General features: G+C 29.7%; 2 protein-coding genes and 1 long non-coding RNA gene across 3 annotated transcripts; 1 reads left to right on the top strand and 2 right to left on the bottom strand.

Moving 5' to 3' along the window:
* Positions 1-3,209: 3,209 nt before the first annotated feature.
* On the bottom strand, positions 3,210-4,238 carry LOC118047486 (G-type lectin S-receptor-like serine/threonine-protein kinase SD1-1). The gene is made up of 3 exons (XM_073412593.1): positions 4,002-4,238; positions 3,773-3,923; positions 3,210-3,691 (listed from the first exon to the last, which is right to left on the bottom strand). Exons 1-3 carry the CDS (start codon positions 4,220-4,222, stop codon positions 3,386-3,388), a joined length of 678 nt encoding a protein of 225 aa, XP_073268694.1. The 5' UTR covers positions 4,223-4,238; the 3' UTR covers positions 3,210-3,385.
* A 5,987-nt stretch (positions 4,239-10,225) lies between these two features.
* On the top strand, positions 10,226-15,424 carry LOC118047500 (uncharacterized). Its single transcript, XR_004687325.2, has 2 exons — positions 10,226-10,479; positions 11,436-15,424. It is a non-coding gene; the product is annotated as an uncharacterized lncRNA (long non-coding RNA).
* A 2,978-nt stretch (positions 15,425-18,402) lies between these two features.
* Positions 18,403-22,119, bottom strand: LOC118047498 (G-type lectin S-receptor-like serine/threonine-protein kinase At4g27290). Its single transcript, XM_035056801.2, has 7 exons — positions 20,803-22,119; positions 20,548-20,667; positions 19,974-20,146; positions 19,669-19,879; positions 19,282-19,519; positions 19,052-19,202; positions 18,403-18,970 (listed from the first exon to the last, which is right to left on the bottom strand). Exons 1-7 carry the CDS (start codon positions 22,109-22,111, stop codon positions 18,665-18,667), a joined length of 2,508 nt encoding a protein of 835 aa, XP_034912692.1. The 5' UTR covers positions 22,112-22,119; the 3' UTR covers positions 18,403-18,664.
* Positions 22,120-23,180: the final 1,061 nt, after the last annotated feature.

Here is a 23,180-nt window from a genome sequence, read left to right as displayed (position 1 = left end):
AGATTTTAAATCAGAGGTCAAAGACAGTTAAATCTACTTCTATCTATTACTAGTTTTTCATTAATTTGTCTAGAGGCAAATGTAGTTAATATATTTCATAATTACACAAATCAAACCAAATTGGTTGAGTTTGAGTAGATTAATTAATGATTTTATGGCTTTTATTAAGAATGGTATAACATGTATTTTTTTATTTTTGAAAATTAATTCTCATAATTTTATTTGGTGTTGTTGTTCAGGCTTTTGTTGAGAATATTTTTTAGGAGGAAGAGATAAATATTCCAGCATGGACTCGTTCTCTCCATCCAGAAGTTCTGTTTTCTGAAGTTAATAATATGTGTGTCAATTTTACAACAACTGTAAATGGAATAACATGTTACTCTGTTTATTTGGAAATATAGTTATTATTATTATTATTTTTTAAATGATTTTTTATATTGAAATATATTAAAATAATATATATGTTTTTATTTTTTTTAAAATTATTTTTGATATTAGCGTATTAAAATGATCTAAAAATATAAAAAAATATTAATTTAAAGTAAAGAAAAAAATAAAAAAATTAAATTTTTTTAAAAATACTTTAAAAAATTAAAATTTTTTAAAAATACTTTTAAAAAATAAAAATAAACCGACTGTAGTATGCTTTTTCTGCATGTCAAGTGGAAAACGTCTGTTGGTTCAAATATATTATATATTGTCCTTTAGTGACCTCAATTTATTTGTATGTTTAGGTAAATATCTCTCATTAATTGCTGATGTTAGTTCTGACAGGAAATCTCAAAAACAAATTTGTAATATTTTAGTTCCTAGCTATGTATATTTATTCGATTCTTGCCTTATGTCCTATCAAAATAATTATAATAATAAAAAATGGTTCGTAAATTGCCTTCCTATTCCACTACATGTTGATTATTGTTTGTATAATTGTGTTTGTTCATGTGACAAAACTATGTAAAGCAGGATGGATTGATATTGTTAATAACTCCTTTAAAAAAAAAATTAAAACGCCAAGTTCAATTTAAAAACAAAAAACAAAAAAAAAACAAAAAATCTAGGCAATAGGTTTTTTACATCAATTAAAAGTTCTTTAAAAATCACAAAAAAAATTCAATTAAAAGACAAAAAATTATGCAATTAAAATGATTTTTTATATCATTTAATAACTTTTTGAAAGCTTGAAAAATATCTAAAAAAGCCACCCCAAAATAAAAATCAGGTTCTTCGGGTTTTTAACATAAATTAATTGAATCGAACCAAACTAAAAATTATCGATTTGAACTGATTTTAATTCTAAATTATTTTTAAAAATTTTATTTTAATTAATTTTTTGAAGTAAAAGCCAAATTAAATTGAAAATAATCACCGAGCGCTTAATACTCAACATTCTAGAACCTAACTAAATTGAAAATATATCCTATATATATAATGTTTTCTCAACAAGATTTCATATAATTATTACACATATTTTATCTCCAATATAATAGTGCTTTAATTTATAGTGTTTTATCTATATATTTCATAATTTGGTTGTGTATGTGTTAACTATAAACTTGATTTTCAAATTGATCTTATGCAAAACTTGAGTTATTGGTTAGATAAGATGATCATGATATCAAATAATTTTTTATAAAGTCTAAATGATGTTATTATAAAATTAAAAAATAATTAATTTGATTATGACTAGATTAACCGGTCACAAATTGATCTATTAACATGTTAATTAAGTAAACTCTTAATTTATTTAATTATTTTTTATACCGACTCGGACTAAAATACTGGTCAACTTGAATTTTGGGTTTACCCTCCATGTCAAGTGATAACAATCTTCAATAATGGTGGTCCAGCCTTACACGTTAGGCTTACATTCGAGACGTATCTAAATGGTTTTGGTGTCAACCATAGCTTTGTTTTGATTTTTCTTTGTTTTGTTTTATTGTGGTGTCGTCTATATATCACTGGCATAAATCGTGTTTTTAAAACAGATGTCTTTTTTATATACAATAAGTCGTCATGCATATTTGCTTGCCACATAAATTCCCTTTTCTTTTATTTACATTTCATGACTATTATTCGGATTAATTTCAAAATTTGCATTTTCCACATAAATATTTTATTTGGAAAGTTAGTTGGATCCAATTTCGAGTGGACGAGATTTCTAATTCGAGGATTTGACAATTATTTTTATTCAATTCCGTGAATAATTGCATAAGATTTAATTTTCATTTTTCATGTATGTTATCAATGACATGAAAAGTTAATATAATAAAATATTGACGAGTTAATACTAAGATTAATTCTAAATTTATATCAAAGACCTGACTTAAAAATAAACTTGCAAAATAAACTTAGATAATAATTGGATATAATTAAGCTGTGGTTTAGAATAGATGAACTTAAAAATAAAAAATATTTAACCTTTTTTTTTTTTTGGATGATCTCATTTTTTCTTGAAAATATCTAATTATTTATCTTTTTTTCTTGTAACAATAGCACATCTCTAGAAATTTTATCCTCCCTCCGTAGTGGTGCTTCCCGTTCGAACTTCTTTTAGTTTGAAAATCAATTATATATATATATATATAACCATAATTTTTAAATCTGGTATGTTGAAGAACTTGATTTCAAATTTTGATCGGGTTACCAGGTTTTGACCGGATCACCCAGATTAATTTTTTTTAATCAAAACTACATTGTTTAAAAAAAAAAAAAATTCAATAAGTTGCAACGGGTTTTTGACCTGGTCAATTATGTCACTTGATCATTTTAGGTTTTTTTTTTTTAAATTCAATCTGATTGTAACCTCGAATCAGAACGAGTTTTAAAACTATAATCATAACATTAAATTTATTTTAGCAAGTAGTTTTAGAGAAACATCAATTTAACATTCATATATTGATGACGTCATAAAGTAGTTGAGTTTCTTATTTGGTGAGCGTTTAAGAAGATCGATCCTAGCCTCCCTTGACAGGTATCACAGCTTTATTATTTTTTCTTGCCAAGGTCATTATTGCTTAAAAATCATATGAAACAACACGCTTTGACCAAGAACAGGAAGACAGGAAAGATCTTCTTACAGGCTTCGGCAATTTTTCAATTAAGATTTTCGGACACTGCATGCATCATGCTGATGCTCCTATAACCTCATGCTGTGCTTATAGATACTGGTACAAAGTTGCACAACATATATGCATCATATATATATATATATTGAGAAAACAGAATATAATTCAGAAAAACAATTAGAGTTGATCGATCCTGCTAAAAAGTTTATCACCAGACCTTATTAATTCAAGTTAAGCTCGCCAGCTAAAGGAATATAGATTCAATAATTAATATTACCACAACCTGTGAAATTAGTGAAAAATTCATATCCAGTAATTAGCTACCGAGGCTCTAAGACTGAGACAGTGATCTCATTGGTTGAAGATAATCCAACCTTGTTTAAGGATGAACTTGATTCAAGCGGACCTCTGTCATTAAGAAAAGCTGGTTCTTTTGGATTAGGCAAAGCACTATCTCCTCCCAACATCCGCACGACGGAGGCCATGCTTGGCCGGTCATCAGGGTGCTGTTGCACGCATAAGAGGCTAATGTGTACGCACCTCAGCACTTCTGAGGGATTGCAGGACTCATCTCTCAGTGCGTCAATTAACTCTGATGCTTTGCCTTCATTCCACAATCTCCATGTCTAAGACAAACAAAAGACTTGCTGTCAGCCATGAGCTCAGGACATGTAATAAGACAAAGCAATCTAACCTTGAATACTTACATGTCCAATAAGGCTAAGGCTATGGTCTGGATGGTAAAACCCTTTACTTTTCTTTCCACTTATTATCTCAAGCAACAAGACACCAAAACTAAAGACATCGGATTTCACTGAGAATAGACCATCGGTGGCGTATTCCGGTGCCATGTAACCGCTGCATGAAGGGTTTGACATAAGAAAACATAATGGTAATATGGAATACTAGAACTGGCTAATGAATCAGATGTCTTACTAAGTTCCCACCACTCTGCTTGTGTCGCCTTCAGTTTGGTCAGCCACAAACATTCTAGCCAAACCAAAATCAGAAATCTTTGGATTCATGTGATCATCAAGTAAAACATTACTTGCTTTGAGATCTCTATGTATAATTCTCAATCTGGAATCTTGATGAAGATAGAGAAGCCCCCTTGCAATCCCAGAAATGATGTTGAAACGCCTGGACCAGTCTATCATTTTTCCTTTTGTCCCATCTGATAAGTCATGTTTTTCATATTAAGCCAAGCTGCTATTGGAATACACAAAATAAAGAATTTAATAGCAACAAAAACATATAACATATTTTTGCATATTAGGCCAACTAAGTTAATTATTAGGTTACGACAGACCCGCACTGAAAATGAACGAGTCCAGGCATGTATTCATAAATCAGCATTTTCTCCTCTCTCTCAATGCAGGAACCAAGAAGCTTTACAAGATTTCTGTGCTGAAGCTTGTTAATCAGTATCACTTCATTTTTGAACTCATTTAATCCTTGTCTAGAACTCTTTGACAGTCTCTTTACAGCAATTTCCTGTCCATCTTCTAGCTTACCCTAAAAAAAAAACGTTTATAAAATGCTTGCGCTGCTCTGCATAAATTAAAATTCCTTAGTTGTCAAACAGGAGGTTTGCCAGGCATTTTTAAAGTTTACCTTGTAGACAGGTCCAAATCCACCTTCTCCTAACTTATTGTTGATTGAAAAGTTGCTGGTGGCATTAGCTATTGCAGTGAACTCAAAGAGTGGCAGCTCCAATTAAGTCTTCCTTTTGTCCTTTATCTTTCTCGTGATCATTTTGCAAGCACTTCTCCATTCTCTCTAAAACAGGATAATATCAGCACCATATTTAAAAAAGAAAAAAGAAAAAGGAATGAATGGTTACAAGTTATTGAAATATTAATTTCGATCACCGAAGAAAATGTTCGATTGTGCTGAAAATGATTAGAACATTAGATCAATCCTATAATGATTACACATTGTTACTAGAGGGGGCTGGCAAGTGCAGAGGCTCCTGCAAGAATTTTTTTTTTTTTTTTCTCAACGCTCTCCTTCAATAAATTAGATTTTTAGTTTTAAAAAAAAATTAGCTCCTTTCAATTTTTTTTTTCTCTAATTTGGTCCTCCCAAACTAAAATTCATAGCTACACCCCGGTTAGAAGCTATAATGTCTTCGAGTTGAAACCAAAATGAAATGCAATACAGCTCTACAATGTTTATGGCTATAACAAGTTTTGATAGCTCAGCTGTTGTGATTTGGAAGTAACTGATTTGAGTAAATTAGTCACCCTCTTAACAATACTACAGCACTGGCACAGCTAATATGTTAGTTTTCTACTGATTGAAGACCATTTCATATTTTTTAAAACAGGCCAGGAACATGAAAATTTCTTTCACAGGGTAAATTAGACATAGATAATTCAAGAAAAATAATAAATACAAGCAACACAAAATTCTTCTTAATTGAGTTATAACACAAAAACCCAATTTGAAATTTTATTAATCAATGTTTTTTTTTAAGTAGTTTGCTTAAATACACGCTAAAAATTCTATTTATACTGAAAAAAAATCCTAAACAAAGTTATAAAAAATAATAAAAGGTTTCAGTCATATGATTAGTAAGTACATATGTTTTACATAATCTTCGTAAGTATGAGGATGAGCAACATTTTCAGATAACCAATGAAAATGATTTTCCTACCATTATGAGTGTAACTTTGAGGTCTTCTTTTAATAATATTTTTATATCTTCAGATTTATCAATAAATTAAATTTATATTGGTCAATTGATAAATAATAATTGTGAAATTCACTTTGATCATAATAATTATCATATGCAGAATTAAACATCAAGGAAAGTGATAGCAAAAAGGCTTAAGGTGTTACGTCTTCTTCCTCTTGAATTTTTCATTCCAAGGTTTATTTCTTTTAATTGTATTGAGATTGTTAATAATAGTCATGTATGTCAAATGGAATCAGGACATCACAATTCTATTGGTTTGACTTATATTATGAAACATGGTTATTTGGTAATAAAGATTTGTTTTCACCTTCTAATGTGTTATATGATTGTGGCACGTGTAAACTTGGTAAGAAAAAAAAACTCCTAACCCTTTCCTTTACATGGCAATGAAGCTTCTTATTTTTTTTAGATCATGTTTACTGTTATAACCTAATTTTTAGTTTTCAAAAAAATAATAATATAAAAAATGAAAAATAACTTGAGAATTAGGTCAAGACAACACAAATTGAAAGTTTGAGGACTAATAAGGATGAAATTATGAAGTTGAAAGTCAATTTGGCCAAAAATTGAAAGAATTGAAAAGTTTAGGGACTTAATTAAACTTTAAACTAGTTTAATTAATGAAATTAGGAGCTTAATTGAATAAATATTAAAGTTCAGGTTCAATTTGAGCTAAAATGACAAGAAATTAAATTCCAGAGACTGAAGCGATGAGCCCTGATACTATAAGGGGGATTAATTGATTTTTTCAAGGGTAATTTTGAAAGAATTAAAAGTTGAGAAGTCAATTAAGAACTGAATTGATTAAAATTGAAACCAAAGATTATTTTGTAAATGAAATTGAAATCCAAGGGTCTAATTGCATTGATCCAAGGGTGAAATTAAAAAAAAAATAAAAAAAATAAGGACTCAATTGTAAGATATTAGAACTCCATGGGAAAAATTAAGAATAATAGTCCTAGCCTAAAACAACATCATTCAAAACACTATTCATTCTCTTCTCCAGGTAAGCAGGGGAAAATCCACGTGACATGCCATAAAAATGGCTTCGGCCAAACCCCAACTCCCCACCAAATTCACACCAAGTCCAGGCCAAAATATAGACCAAATGGTCTGCCACAAAACTCATAAGTTTGGTTCAGTATCCCTCGCCCTCACAACTCTCCTCTAGCATGATAACTCGACTCCAATAATGGTAGGTTGTTGGTGCTTTCATTCCACCAAATACATAGCAAACCTAAAGCAATAGCTATCTCTATACAAGATCACAATCCTAGAAATAAAAATGAGATTTCAAAAAATTCAGACTTGGTCCTATAAAAGTAGGGAACCAGAGAAACAAAAGGAAGGGGGGGGCAAAGAAAGATGAAAGAGATGGATAAAGAAGAAAACCTAGAGAGTAAAGGAAGAGAACAAAAAAAAAAACAGTGAGGTGAAGAACAACAAAAACAAAAGCAAGGATCTGGTGTTGATTCGCCCGGTCCAACCAATGAAAAACACCACAAAGGAAGAGAGAGAGAGAGAGAGAGAGAGAGAGAGAGAGAGAATATCCAAAGAAAAGAGGAGTAACAAACCCAAAGCCATAGAGAAGGACGATCATAAAGAAACAAATGAAATAGAAATGGAGGGGAAGAAAGGAGCATTGTCCAATAAGCATAGCCTCAAGTCTTCGTCTCCAAGAACTAAAGTAGGTAAGCTCTTATTTTCCCCTATTGTGCAATTTTAATTAGTTGTTCACAATGCAAGCACGCATGTCCACTGTTGCAAGACTTGGTCATGGTTTAAGCTAGTGACCAAGCTTGATAGGTTGGATCAAGCCCAGTCCATATTGTTAGGTTAGATTCAGTCCATAAAAAAGACAGAAATTGTTGAGACCAAGCTGGGCCTCGGTCTTAGGCCTATCTGACCTAATTTTCTTTAAGCTAGGGATGTGTTTGGAAAAACATATCTTTATACCCTTTCCTTTTTCTCTCTCTTTTTTATTTTGATAATTAGCCAAACATACCTTTAAGATATCATAAAATTCAAAAAAAACTAGGGATCCTTTTGGATTTATTTGTGGATTCCTCGTATTTTTTCTATGACTTTACTTAGTATTGAGTTATAGACTTATACTGTGAAATGCAAATCTAGTATGCAATACATATCTATCCTTTCTTTTTTATTCGAATGTTTTTGCTTTCAATTCAAATTTTACTCATTTATTCACTAGTACCAGAATTAGAAATATTCGTATTCATTAATATCAGAATTGGTAATACCCTCAATGTTCACTAACATCAAAGTTAGGAATATTGATAATAGGATTGAGAATTATTTTGAATCCCCAATATTCATGTTCCAAATTCTTTGTCCTTGGGGTGTATTCCTAGTATTTTAACTACAATATCTAGTATGAGTATCTCATCATCATCATCATCATCAAAAGATATAAAGTAAAATAATAGGACTCATTTATAGCAAAAACCAAAAGTTCTAAACTTGTATCTTCCTAGTATTTTGACTACAATACCTAGTAAGAGTATCTCATCATCATTAGAAGATATAAAGTAAAATAACAGGACTCCTTTATAGCAAAAACCAAAGTTCTAAACTTGTTGTCATGAAATGGTGACAACATCACCAAAATGCTCTGATTATATACTCAAATCCTCAATCTAAATTCATAGCATATAGATCTCATGCTTCTGCTTTTCTTGCCTCAACAACACAATTTGAGGAAGAGTGTTTCAAAATTATAAAGAAACTCATATAAAGCACTACAAGACAATGATTCATCTACATCTTCATCATGCTCAAGTTTTATAATCGGCCTAGCAGATGACAATGAAGATGATTGTTACGGTATCCTCTCTCTTATACAAAAATCTTAGGCAATCACTACCGCTGCAAAAAAAAAAAAAGTATTTTAAGAAGCCCAAAAATACTTTGACCTATTTTATTTTTTAGTCGAGATCCTCCAAAAAATTGGACTCATCTTTTCTTGTTCGCACAAATGGTAAAAATAGCTAGCTACCACTTCAATTTTTTTAAAGCTGACCCCCCCACCTGCATAAATAATAAATAAGTATCGGTGAAAATTGGCAAACAATGTTTTTATCTTTTTAAAAAGCAAATTATTTGCTTTATAAAATTTTAAAAGAAGATAGTCTCGTTTTGCTCCATATAAAGAGACTCATCCCAGGCTTTGAGGGCAAAACTTCATATAAGAGTTCCTCTACAAAAAGCATCACACATTTATTATCTTATAACATATTCAAATTTTTCTATAACCTTTTGTATTACTATCTCTTATCATGTAAAAAGATCCATACTACTTGGATTCAAACCTCTATAACCAAAATCTCCTGTAATAATTTCAATACAAATTTAAGTAAGGTTCATTTAAATCTTACTTTCTATATATTTTCTATTTAATTTTTTGTACTTTTTCTATAAACTTAAGTATGTTTTGTGTGTTTTAGAGGATCTTGTCATTATTAAACTTGACTTTTCATTACATTAGAAAATTGTATGTTTTATATTTTGTTTTAAAATCAAGTATATCGATTGAAAACTTGTTATTGAAATGGATTGTCTTTAAGGCTCAATGCCCTCCTTACAAATCAATGACGAGACTTGAAGAAGACAATTGTTTACGAGTATAGTCTCTTTTTTTAAAAGTTTTCGTATTTGCTTGTTCACAAATAAGGTACCCTCTAATTTAGCTAATCTAGGCTATATAATAAGGAGACTCCAGGTCAATTATTTTTTTTTATTAAAACAAAGTTTTTTTTTTATTAAGTTGTTTAAATTTGGATTAGGTTTGACCAGATCAACCATATTACTAAAAAATTGAATTGAATGTGTTTATTTAGATCAATATTTTGTTCGTTTAAATTAAAAACTTCGTTCAATGAAGGCTTTGAGTTCTGAATTTTTCTAATCAACCAACCAAACTAGATCATGTTTTGAATAGTCAATTGAATTACTAAAAACTCGATCAAATCAAATATGTTTGACAAAGTCTATATCTTATATAGTTTAATTAAAAACTCAGTCTAAATCAAACTACACTAATATAAAAAGTTTTATTGCTCTTTTTGTTTTATATGATATGTTAAATTTATCTTCTAATGAATAAAGAATTAAATTTCTTTTCTAATGAATAAAGAAAAAAATAATTATTATAAATAAATAAATAAATATTTAAAAAATAAGACAATATTATTCCAGTTTCACAAAAAAGAAAAAGAAAACTTGTTGCATTGCACTTTATAAATCCAAGCTCCTCTTTATTTTGCTTACAAAAGAGAGGAAAAACACAATAAACCTAGAAACATATGAAAATAATAAAAAGATTAAAAACATAATAAAAGGTTGAATTACATTATTTCCCCTTTATTTTTTTAAAATAAAAATGGTTTTTCATTAAAGTAAAAAAAAATCCCTAATTGTTTTAAATCCCTACGAGAAATTGTCGTTTGGAAAACCTAAACAGACAAAACAAACGGAAAAACCAAACACACTGTCGTTCAATAATTCCAACGGTCGATAATTTTTTTAATTGTCTGTAGTTTTTCTTGCAGTGTAAAAATCCAGCCTCTCCAAAACTTCACATTCAATTTCAAAAGAAAAACTCTCTCTCTCTCTCTCTCTCAAGAAACGACAATCCTCTTTTAGTCGTTTAAACTCTCTATTTGAAGTTTGATTCAAATTCTGTGTTCTACTTCTGTGAGTTCCAATATTTTTCTCTATCAATCTCTCTTTAGATACATAATTTGTTCTTCTTCTATGGGATTTTTTATATATTTATTTTGGTCAAAAGTTTTTGGTGTGTATTTCTGGATTTTGATGTTTTAGTATCTGGGTTTCTTAAAAATTTCTAGTCATTGTAAACTATGATTTCTTGACTTTATTAAGGGATTGAAGAATTTCAGTTTTAAAGTTTTGGTTTTTTTAGCTTATTTTCTTTTTATTTCATTCTTAGATTGAATTTTGCTGTCAATAGTTTCTTGTTTCTCTTTAAGATTTATTAATTTCACTTTCCTTGTAATTGGTTTTTTTTTTTTTTTTCAAATATTGATGTGTTTTTTCTTTAATATGAATTTCTCTGCATGTTGTGTGTCTTAATTTTGATAGGGTTTCTTTGTTGTAATGCTTTTGTTTTAATTTGTAGTGTAAATGCCATATTTCCAAGTAATGTTGCTGCCTAATATATGTAAATTTCTTGTTTCTACACTACTGAAGGCATCTTTTTCTCTATTTTATGTCTTGAAAGTTTTTATTGCATATAAGGGGTTGCAAATGCTTTTGCCTTCTTGCTACAACAACTGATTTGTGACTGCTAGAAGCATATAATATCACATTCTCGATATTTAATAACTAATCCTATTATTAAATTTGGGTAAGCAGACCATTTAACTGGTTAATGTTTGAAATTATTATAGGTCTCATTTAGTAACTAATCCTACCTTGGCTGATATTTTTAATAAAGTGTTGTTGAGAAAAATTGGATTTTTTTTTTTAAATTTCTGTTGTATAATGTGTAGGGATGGTACTTCCTTGTTAGCAAATTTCTCAAAGAGGACATTGTTGTTTCATGTTACCATCTTTTCTTGCATATGCCAAAATATATGATTCTATTGACCTTGATTTCCTTAAGACCCTTGTTTTCTGCTTCTCATCAGGAGGAATGCTTGCAGAGGCTGCAGAACTGTATAGATGTCGCCTATGATAGTCTAGTTTTATCACACCAGGTACCCTTTCTTCTGAAGAATCTATTAAGAGTTATGGTGTGACAAATATAGAATCATCACAACCTATTTAAAATAGATAGATGAATTGCTCGTTTGTTGTATATTAGTCGTTCTTATGAGTCCTTACCTTTTCAATTCACACATTTCATGCATTCAATCAGGTCATTAATTTTTGAAACGTGAATGTTCCCTGATTGCATTATTCTATAGTATATTTCCTTTCCTCTCAGAAGCCTTGAAGGCCTTACAAAATGCTGCCTTTCTCGAAGAAGAACTTAATTTATGGTTTAATATTTGAGCAGTAGAAGGATATGGGCTTGCCAGGAAAGGACCCATCAACAGATTTTAGATAGACCATTGGATCCTTTGTTAAATTCCTTGATATTGCTCTCATCATTTTCCACCATCATTGCCTTGTTATGCTTATGATGCTTGCATTTTTCTATGGGTGATGGTTTTATCGTTGGAGAATTTGTTGTTCTTTCCTACGACCAGTATATCTTGTTCGTCTTGTTTTGCAACCTTAGTCAACTTAAACTTCTTTATGGTTCTCTCAGTCTTCAAAGAATGTTTTTCTAGCTGACATGCGAACTTGGATATTAATTTTTTAATGGACTCAACTGTATTTATGTTTGGCTTATTGAGATTGCTCTATCTCATGGAATTTATTGTTTTACTTTTAGTAAATTCAATTATCTCAGTCATGAATATGCAAATTTCATGATTAACCTTTCTACTCCTATATTCTGCTTGTTTTTTCATGGTTATGTAGGGGGAGAAACCTCTTCCCATAAGCATCTCTTGATCTTTATTCATGGTATCAGTTATTAGTCTAAAACTTATGCACCTTTTGTCTGCAAGTATATTAATAGATCATTGGCATTGAGACAAAATCCAGAACCTTGACAAAGGTTCATGGGTAGAAGGTGTTGTGGATTCTAAAGATAGGGTGGGAAAATTTATACCTATGAAGAAGTTAATTGATTCCAATCAGACCAACCCTATTCAGGAAGTTTCTGTAAAGATTCTAACTAGACCAAGGCATTAATTTGAGACCTATAGGGGGATTATGCTATTATACAAGTTGTAGATGTTGTTAAAGATTCTAAAGATGGGGTGGAAAAATTTATACTTGTGAGGAAGCTATTCAATGCTAATGGCCTAAGATTGCTCTCGTGTTTCATCTTCAAATCTTTTCAATGTTGGAACTGCCTTCTGTTTGAATTTCACATTGTCTGAAGTTACTTGAACATTTTAGTCATATGGTCAATATGGCATCTTTTGATTAATTTAATATGAGATCATCTCATTTATTATGGTTTCCCCCTCCATACTGAATACCAATCCAGGACCTTTCCTTGTTTGGTGATCTGAGATGTACAAAAAGTAAACATTTCTTTTTTTGCTCTTTTACATTCAGTATTGTTATCGGCTGCTATTAGCCTTAGTATTCTTGCAATCTTCAATTAATCCACCCAAGTATGTGTTTTTCTCGTTATTTTTAGGGGGCATAACTATAAGTTGTTCTTAAGGAAATAGTTTAGTTTTTGGTCAGGTTCTTAGGTAGCACTTCTGAGTTTTCTAGAATATAATCATAATTCACCTTCATTAGGCTATGGCTGGCTTGTCTTTTATCTCTGTTTGATTTTAGTTTTTGATGGGATTTGAGGTGGTATTCTTCACCTTATGCTATTTAGAATAGGATTATAATTCACCTTCACCAGGGAGCATTTATTTTAAATAGGACTGCGTAGGATTAAATACATCTTAGGTTAATTTAAAATTAAAATTTATTTCCCTATTTCTATTTCTTTCTCTTAAAATGATAGAATTTTCAACCTTTATTGTAATATGATATAAGTTATTGAACTAATATAAATTGAATTATATTTAGAAGTACATGATATTTTAGTCCTACATCTTCATTTAATCATTAAATGCACTTTCCCCTTTTAATTAAAATTTAAATAATCTAAATAAAATAAAATTTACATGGTTGTTGCTTAAATATTAAGATTCTTGAAGGTATGATAAAAAAAATAAAATAGAAAGATTCTTGAGGTGTTTTGTGTGTGTGCTAGACTTGAATGCATTCCATTGGTGAGTTGTTTTTTTTTTTTAGTAAAAAAAGTAAATATACATGCATTTGCAATGCATTATTTTATATATAAAAAAATTCTCAATCACAAATCAAAATCAAAATGCTTATGCATATATCTAATATATTAAATTGATATTTAATCAAGAAATAACTAAGAATAAGATATTTGATTTTACATCTCAATTGTATTTAATAGTTATGTTTCTATAATATTATTTTTATTTAATGAAACAACCATATGTGAAATAAAAGGTAAAAAAGGAAAAACTCATAAACGAAAGCGACTTAAATCAAACCATGAAACTCAACTATAAAACATTTTAATGTTGAATGATGAAACTAAGAAAAAGATATTAATTAAAAAATAATCTAAGTCAATCTACGTAAATATGCTAACCCCACGACCATAAGCACATGATTAGAATAACAACATAGAAAGAAAAGTAAGAGAAAAAAGAAGCATGAAGAGTAATCTTAAAAAAAAAATTAAATATTAAATGATGAAATTGAAAAAATATTAAGATATTTTAGTTCGCAACAAAGGTCATGTACTAAGTTGTGTTTAATAACTATGTCTCTTAGAATATATTTTTTATATAATCAAATGATTATTTGTGCCAATAATAATAATAAAAAAAGTCTTCTAAGAAAGCTAACTAAATCAAACTATGAAGCTTAACTATAAAACAACTCTTAAATGATGAGAATAGGAAAAAAAATTAATAATAAAAACACTAGTGTAACCTTTGAAACTCCGAAACGCATTATCATAGTAATAAGGTCTAGATTGCCGTGTAGAAGGCAAACCCTAAAAACCAACAAAGCAAAGATTCTGAATTAAAAAAATAATGCTAAGAAATGAAACTAAAAAAAAATTAAAAATGCAAAAACAAAAAATTTGAGTAACCCCTGATTAACCCATCAACCTTGAAATTGTAAGCAAAGAATTTGGATAATACTATAAAATGAAAAGTGAAAAAAAAAGAACCTTAAAGACTAATTCCATAAAAATCAAATATTAAAAGATAAAATTATTTTTTAAAAAAAACAATTTTTTAAAAGGATCTAAAAAGTGCCAAAATAAAGTCAATAACCTTTAAAACTAGTGGCTCCTTAAGAAAAATGGCAAGGTATGAGATTTTAAACAAACAACAAAACATTATCCAAAACAAAATAAAAATCATTAAAAATAATGGGGGGCGAATTCAACATGAAAAAAAAAATTGAAATCAAATGATGTGGGATGGAATTGAAATAAATTTAATTAGATAAATAATTAAAAAAAATATCAAAATAATATAGATCAAATTTGGTATAAAAATCAAATAAAACTTGATGATTAAGAATGAAATTGAAGAAAAAAATCAATAAAAAAAGATAAAAAAAACAAAATAAAAAGCAATAAAAAAAATATAGATTAAATTGGATATGAAATATAAATGGTAGAGCATTTTTATACTTTGACCATTCATCTTTTGTTTCTTTTCTTTTAATTAATGTTTTATATTTGTAAAAAATTAAATTGCCCATAAATTTAATTGATTATAACTAAAAAAATAAATTGAAAAAGCGTTGTAAGGAAGCATTATAAGGCTAATTAAATTATTATACTATTTATAATGGAAGAAAAAAATTATTTTCATCTTTTATCAATGATTAATGTATCCTTATAAAAATGTCGATTTACTCCTCAATGGCTAGATTTGTGGCTATTTTTAAAGGACCAAATATTTATTGCTAAAGAAAAAAAAAAAACTCTAATACAGAAAAAAGCGCTTACTCTATCCACTTAAAATAAACTATATGTACAAATTGATAATCACATATAAAAGTAACTTTTAGACTTGGTAGGTGAGAAGAACATCTTACTATTTATTTTTTCTAATACAATTCCATATATATCTCAATAATACTGTCCGCGTCCATAAACCACAAAATTTGTGAATGATTTTCAAAAAAATAAATAATTTTGTAAGACAAAAGCTGATTATTTATGACAATTTGAGCTTAGAGTTTTGGTTCAAAACAATTATTAATGTCCTGAATATAATAAAATTAAAATTTGAAACTTAAAAGATTTTATTTAAATATGATTGTAATTTTTTCTCACAACTACTTGAAATATAAACATGATATTTTTTTAATAATTTTAAATATAATTGAAAAAATATATTATCAAGATTTCATAAAATATTTATTTTCAATTTAATTTTGAAATGCAATAAGGACTAAGTTAAAATCTTTCTTTTATTGAACATTAATATTTTTAGTGAAAAGGGGTATGTGATGACACCAAAAGGTGTTCTCTCTCTTCTTCTTCTGTTTTTTTTTTTTAAAAAAGAATGTATTATGATGATATGAATTAACACAAAATTAAAAGAGAAATAACACAATTTATTTGAATAGTTTATTTATTTATTTATATATACTTTTTATTTTTTTTAATTATATCCTTTGACATTAAGTTTATGGAGAATTAAGTTTTATAATTATTTTTTAATTTAAATTTTATAAGGTTATTTTAGTCTTATGATTCGAATTGCAGGTTTGACATATTAACTCGATTGAATAAAAAAAAGAATGTATTATGATGATATAAATTAACAAAAAATTAAAAGAGAAATAACACAATTTATTTGAATAGTTATTTATTTATTTATATATATTTTTTATTTTTTTTAATTATATCCTTTAACATTAAGTTTATAGAGAATTAAGTTTCATAATTATTTTTTAATTTAATTTTTATAAGGTTATTTTAGTCTCGTGACTCGAATTGCAGGTTGGAAAGATTAACTCGATTGAATAATTTTTTTTTCTAATTGACTATTTTCCCTTTAATTACATTAGAAATTAGTTTTATGATTTGTTTGGGCTTGCTTTCAATGTAGTTATCTCTGTCTTCTAACGCAAGTCACAAGTTTGATAAGTTAATTAGGGTTGACTCGAGTGATTAACATTAGGTTAATTTGGAAATAAGGTTTCATAATTTGTTTTGGTTTTCTTTTTATAAAGTTCTCCTCATTTTATGATTTGGATTATAAGTTTGATGGGTTAAGCCGAATTGACTCAAATTGTTTGTTTCTTCTTTTTAATCAATTTTCAAATTTAATTTAATTTTTTAACATTAAATTTATTATGGATTGAGCTTTATAATTGTTTTAAATTTATTTTTATTAGGTTATCACAATGTAATTACCCAGATCGTGGGTTCACTAAGTTAAATTGAGTTTTTTTTTTTTTTTTTTTTCATTTTGATTTTCTTAATCGATTTTTTTTTTAATTTTATCTTTTTAATATTGGGTTGATTGAGAATTATCTTTGTCTCATGACTTGAGTCACGAGTTTGGCGGGTTAACTCAGATTGACTCAAGATGTTTTTATGTTATTTTTTAATTGAATTTTTTTTAATTTTATCTTTGAACACTAGGTTGATTGATAATTAGACTTCATAATTTGTCTCAATTTAATTTATATTGAGCTATCCTAGTCTCATGATCGAGTTGTGATTTTGGAAGGTTAACTCAGATTGACTCAGGTTATTTTTTTGAGTTTTTATTAATTGGATTTTTTTTATTAATTTCATTATTAAACATTGAGTTTATTGAAAAATAGGATTTATAATTTGTTTTGATTAGTTTTTATTGGGTTATTATGGTCTCATGACCCGACATGAGGATTGTCCTGTTAATCCAGATTGACCCGAATCGATTTAATATGTTGTCGTCTTAATATTTATAAAACAAATCTCATTTTGAATATTTATTTTGAGTCAAATTATATTTTTACCAGTCATTTAAGTTACATTTGAAACTGTAAAATTAACCGTGTTACATCAAGTTAATCCCCATACTATTTTAAAAAACAATTCTACTAGAAATGTTTTTAGCAATGCCTCTACATGTTTTTAACTTTAAGAAAAAAAATTAAATTGGTCAACATTGAGATTTCTAATTCGAGGATTTGACAATTATTTTTATTCAATTTGGTGAATAATTGCATAAGATTTAATTTTCATTTTTCATGTATGTTATCAATAACATGAAAAGTAAATAAAATAAAATATTAACAAGTTAATACAAAGATTAATTCTAAATTTATATCAAAGACTTGACTTGAAAATAAACTTGCAAAATAAACTTAGATAATAATTGGATATAAGTTGTGGGTTAGAATAAATGAACTTAGAAATAAAATATTTTAACTTTTTTAAAAATATAGTTTTTTAGATGATCTCATTTTTTTCTTCAATATATATATATATATATTTTTTGTAACCATAGTTTTTAAACTCGATCCGGTCTAAGGCTCTGATTTCAGGTTTTGATCAGGTTACTGGGTTTTGACCGAGTTACCCGGATTATTTTTTTTCTTAAATTGAATCACTTCATTTTAGTAAAAAAAGAAAATAACAAAAATTAATAAGTTACAATTGAGTTTTTGACTAGGTGAATTGGGTCGCTAGGTCACTCTAGATTTTATTGTTTTCTATTTTTTTTAAACCCAGTTTAATTTCAGCCTCGAATGAGTTTCAAAATTATAGTAGTAACATTTAGATTTATTTTAGTAAGTAGTTTTAGAGAAACATTAATTTGACATTCATATATTGATCACGTCATAAAGTAGTTGAGTTTCTTATGTGGAGAGAGAGTTTAAGATGATTTCGATCCTAGCCTCCCTTGACAAGTATCACAGCTTCAATATTTTTTCTTGCCAAGGTCATTCTTGCTTAAAAATCACATGAAACAACACTATAAGATTGCTTCGGCAATTTTTCAATTAAGATTTTCGGACACAGCATGCATCATGCTGATGCTCCTATAACCTCATGCTGTGCTTATAGATACTGATACAAAGTTGCACAACATATATGCATCATATATGTTGAGAAAACAGAATATAATTCAGAAATACAATTAGAGTTGATCGATCCTGCTAAAAAGTTTATGACCAGACCTTATTAATTCAAGTTAAGCTTCCCAGCTAAAGGAATATAGGTTCAATAATTAATATTACCACAACCTGTGAAATTAGTGAAAAATTCATATCCAGTAATTAGCTACCGAGGCTCTAAGACTGAGACAGTGATCTCATTGGTTGAAGATAATCCAACCTTGTTGGAGGATGAACTTGATTCAAGCGGACCTCTGTCATTAAGAAAAGCCGGTTCTTTTGGATTAGGCAATGCACTATCTCCTCCCAACATCCACACGACAGAGGCCATGCTTGGCCGGTCATCAGGGTGCTGTTGCACGCATAAGAGGCTAATGTGTACGCACCTCAGCACTTCTGAGGGATTGCAGGACTCATCTCTCAGTGCGTCGATTAACTCTGATGCGTCGCCTTCATTCCACAATCTCCATGTCTAAGACAAACAAAAGACTTGCTGTCAGCCATGAGCTCGGGACATGTAATAAGACAGAGCAATTTAACCTTGAATACTTACATGTCCAATAAGGCTAAGGCTATGGTCTGGATGGTAAAACCCTTTACTTTTCTTTCCGCTTATTATCTCAAGCAACAAGACACCAAAACTAAAGACATCGGATTTCACTGAGAAGAGACCATCGGTGGCGTATTCTGGTGCCATGTAACCGCTGCATGAAGCGTTTAACATAAGAATACATAATGGTAATATAGGAATATTAGAACTGGCTAATGAGTCAGATGTCTTACTAAGTTCCCACCACTCTGCTTGTGTCGCCTTCAGTTTGGTCAGCCACGAACATTCTAGCCAAACCAAAATCAGAAATCTTTGGATTCATGTGATCATCAAGTAAAACATTACTTGCTTTGAGATCTCTATGTATAATTCTCAATCTGGAATCTTGATGAAGATAGAGAAGCCCCCTTGCAATCCCAGAAATGATGTTGAAACGCCTGGACCAGTCTAACAGTCTGCCTTTTGTCTCATCTGGTAAGTCAAGCGTTCATATTAGGCCAAGCTGCTATTGGAATACTTAAAACAACAAATTTAATAGAAACAATAACTTAAAGCATTTTCTTATTATCAAGACCCTAGGACAGCTATGTTTATCAGGTTAAAAGGGATCCGTAGTGTACCGAATATGAAGGAGTCCAGGCTTCTGTTAGGCATGTATTCATAAATCAGCATTTTCTCCTCTCTTTGACTGCAGCAACCAAGAAGCTTTACAAGATTTCTGTGCTGAAGCTTGTTAATTAGTATCACTTCATTTTTGAACTCATTGAATCCTTGACCAGAACGCCTTGATAACCTCTTCACAGCAATTTCCTGTCCATCTTCTAGCTTACCCTGAAGGACAAAATTTATAAAATACTTGTGACGCTCTGCATAAAACAATATGCTTTATTGCTCTTATAGAAACTCAACTTTTATGGAAGTTTACCCTGTAGACAGGTCCGAATCCACCTTCTCCTAGCTTATTGTTGACTGAAAAGTTGTTGGTGGCATCAGCTATGGCTGAGAACGCGAACAGTGGTAGCTCCATGTCTTCCCTCTGCCCACCATTGTTCTTATCATTTTCCCAGTCGTTTTCTGTTCTCTCAAATGAAGTATTTTCTTGGTACCATGTAAAATATTAAAAGATTAGAAAAGAAGGATACAAAATATTAAAACATTAGGTTCATTTATTGAAGAAAACTTTCGAAGTGCTGAAAATGATCAAAACATTAAATCAATCCAAATTAGCTAATATCATCTGCGAGTCAATACCAAAATGAACTACAACACAGAACAGTAATGTTTCTACTTTGCTAGTTACGGAAATTGAATTGATTGAAGATCTAGGATTTGACGTTCTCTTTGTATATTTCTTTTACAATTTACAGAAGAATGTGTCCTCTATGTAATTATATATTTTTTCTGCTGTTTGTTTCTGCAAGCTTATAACTCCAATTGAAATATATAGCAAACATGACGGTCATTTATTTAGTGGAGGTGATCAGTCTGGGAAACTTTACCTGCAAACTTTGCCTTTTCTTTCAAGATATGATAGCTGATCGTTAGTATCCCCAAGATAAAGACAAAGGCAGCTGTAGCTATCGCAGCAATCTTCATTTTAGCTTTAGCCTCACGGTCTCCTGACGATGCAAATTAAGAAGACTTGGATGTCAGCTAAAACTGAATCAATGAAGTTGTGATCAAGGAAACCAAGGTTAATTTCAGTGGCTTTTTCACATGCTGATGGATTAACAAAAACTATGGCAACAACATACCTATTTCGGAAGCATGCATCCGAATGTATAGTTCCTGGCCTCCACCTGGAACCAGTCTGATATCCATCAGATCACCAAACCAATTAGCGCAGCCACTCCCTCCTCCTCTAATATCTAAATTTGAATAGGCCATACAGGAACAATTTACTAGGCATTTAGCCTTGCATTCCTGGAGATTCATATCTTTGTTGACCCAAGAATGTGTAGCATCTGGCAATTTGAGTCCATCAAATTTGATGAATCCATCTCCTTTCTGACAGTCTAATTCCTTATTTCGCACACACCCTTGAGACCAGTCCATGTTGTTCCATTCCTCTGGTGACTTGGGCTTGAATGTTTCCAAACATTGACAAACCGGTGTGGCATTGAAAATGCAATTTGCATTTGCACCACAAAGGCCATAATTGTCACAGCGGTCTCTTGGCACAGAAACTTGGAGCTCCCAAGTTTGAGCTTCTTCATTCCATGTATAGCACTGACGATCGTAGGTAGTATGGTTCAAAACTGACCTTGTGATCACTGTAGACTCACTCTTGAGGTTGAATGTATAGTACACCTCAACGTTATTTGAGACAAAAGTGAAATCAAAAACTGGGTTAGGCATAAACTCTGTAGAACCACTAAATCCAACGCCATTCCATGGACCACTCCTGTATTGCTTCTTCGAGCCCTTCCAGGCTACTACCTCGGGGTTACTCTCTTGTTCGAGCCCCATTTTAAAGTCTCCAGGAGATGGATCATCTGAGCTCTTCCAGGATGATAGACGCCTATCCAATCCTGCCCTTAAATCCCATCCAATCTTCATTCCTGGTAACATTGTATCACATGGATAATCGAAACTTTGCCATAAGAATCCACTACTTCCATCATCTTTGTCCCTCAAGACTAGATTCCCGGAATCCAGAAGTTGCCACAACGGACTTTTTGCTTTTTTCGTAGAGTTTGAAGACCAAACAACAGTATTAGTGCTGTTGCTAAGAAGTACAAGGTCGCTGCAGTTAGCCACCTTCAACAAGCCAGAGGAATCATTAATAGGATTGAGCCGGTTTGCAACCCAAACAATGGTTCTATCTGGGATATTTTTGTACCATATTCCCAAGTAACTTTTCTTGGAAATGCCAGGACTAAAAAATCCCAGTTCAAAAGTTCCCTTGTCGGAGACCAATGTCTTGCCATCAATCAAAAATGCTGATGGACTAATGCTGTCAAGGGCAGTGGAGAACTTGAACAGGAATAAAAGTAGTTTTGTAATGATAAATAGGAATGCAAGGATCCTATCCATTGATGCCAAGTGTTTAAGCTGTTTCATACTTAGTTGCTAATTGCAAGGATAAATAATGGAAGTTAGCTTCATGATTACATTGTTTATAGACATGGGAAACATTAACTTTGGTGTGGAAAATTGATGCATCCCAGGTAGGGCCACTGTTGAGTGTTGATAAATTGCAAACAAATTACCTAGTAATTTCTTGTGTCGTCTCTTCTCATCCGCCATCTTCGTTGATTTTCTACAGGATCTCTGACCTCTAAAATATCCTTGCAAAAGAATTATTTCTATAGCCTAATTACTTATAAATTAATACGCTCTAAATTATAGCCCATTTTAATATACATTTCCTAGATTACTTTTTTTCCCCTGATTTCAACCATTTAATTAGATAGGGTGTTTTGATTGTTCGGACCTTTTGTTTTATTTTATCCAATTTAGCCATTATGTATAACATGCAAGTGTCATTTTTCTCTTAAAAATCACAAAAATAGTCATTAAAAATTTCATAAAATTATCATAAATTATAATTATACATGTCAATAAGTAATAATAAATCTTTTAATTTTAATAAAAAATTGAGTTGAAAAGCATAGATACAAATATTTCTTAAAAAAAAGTTGAATATTTATTTTAATTTGGAATTGGATCCCTAAAATTTTAATTGATTTGAATAGAAAAAATTAAATTTTATTTTATAAAATCAAAAATTAACTCAACATCAAAATTTATTTTTAACATTGTAAGAGTCTTATATAAAACTAGGTGAAACAAAACATTAAAGACAATCCCAAATCAATTTAGTGTGAGAGGATTAATTTAGAATAAAAAAAAGTTAAGTGATAAAAATAAAATAAAAAAAACATATTATGGGTAATTATCAACATCCAATGGATTGTGTCTTTCTCTTATATTCTATTTTTTTTGGGTTTTTTTTGTATTTAATATTTCATTGATTTCACATTGCCTTATATATTCAAGATTCCATGTATAGTTTACTAGCATCAATTTCTCAAAACCAAGTTAAATGAAAATTAAAATAATTAAATAAAAAAATGATGAAAAAAAAAATTAAGGTGGAAACAATGTTCATAACATCTCGTAATATTTT

The sequence above is a fragment of the Populus alba genome, chromosome 11 (assembly GCF_005239225.2).
Source record: "Populus alba chromosome 11, ASM523922v2, whole genome shotgun sequence".
NCBI lineage: Eukaryota > Viridiplantae > Streptophyta > Magnoliopsida > Malpighiales > Salicaceae > Populus > Populus alba.
The sequence above is the reverse complement of the archived record's forward strand: the minus strand, read 5'-3'. Positions and strand labels throughout refer to the sequence as shown.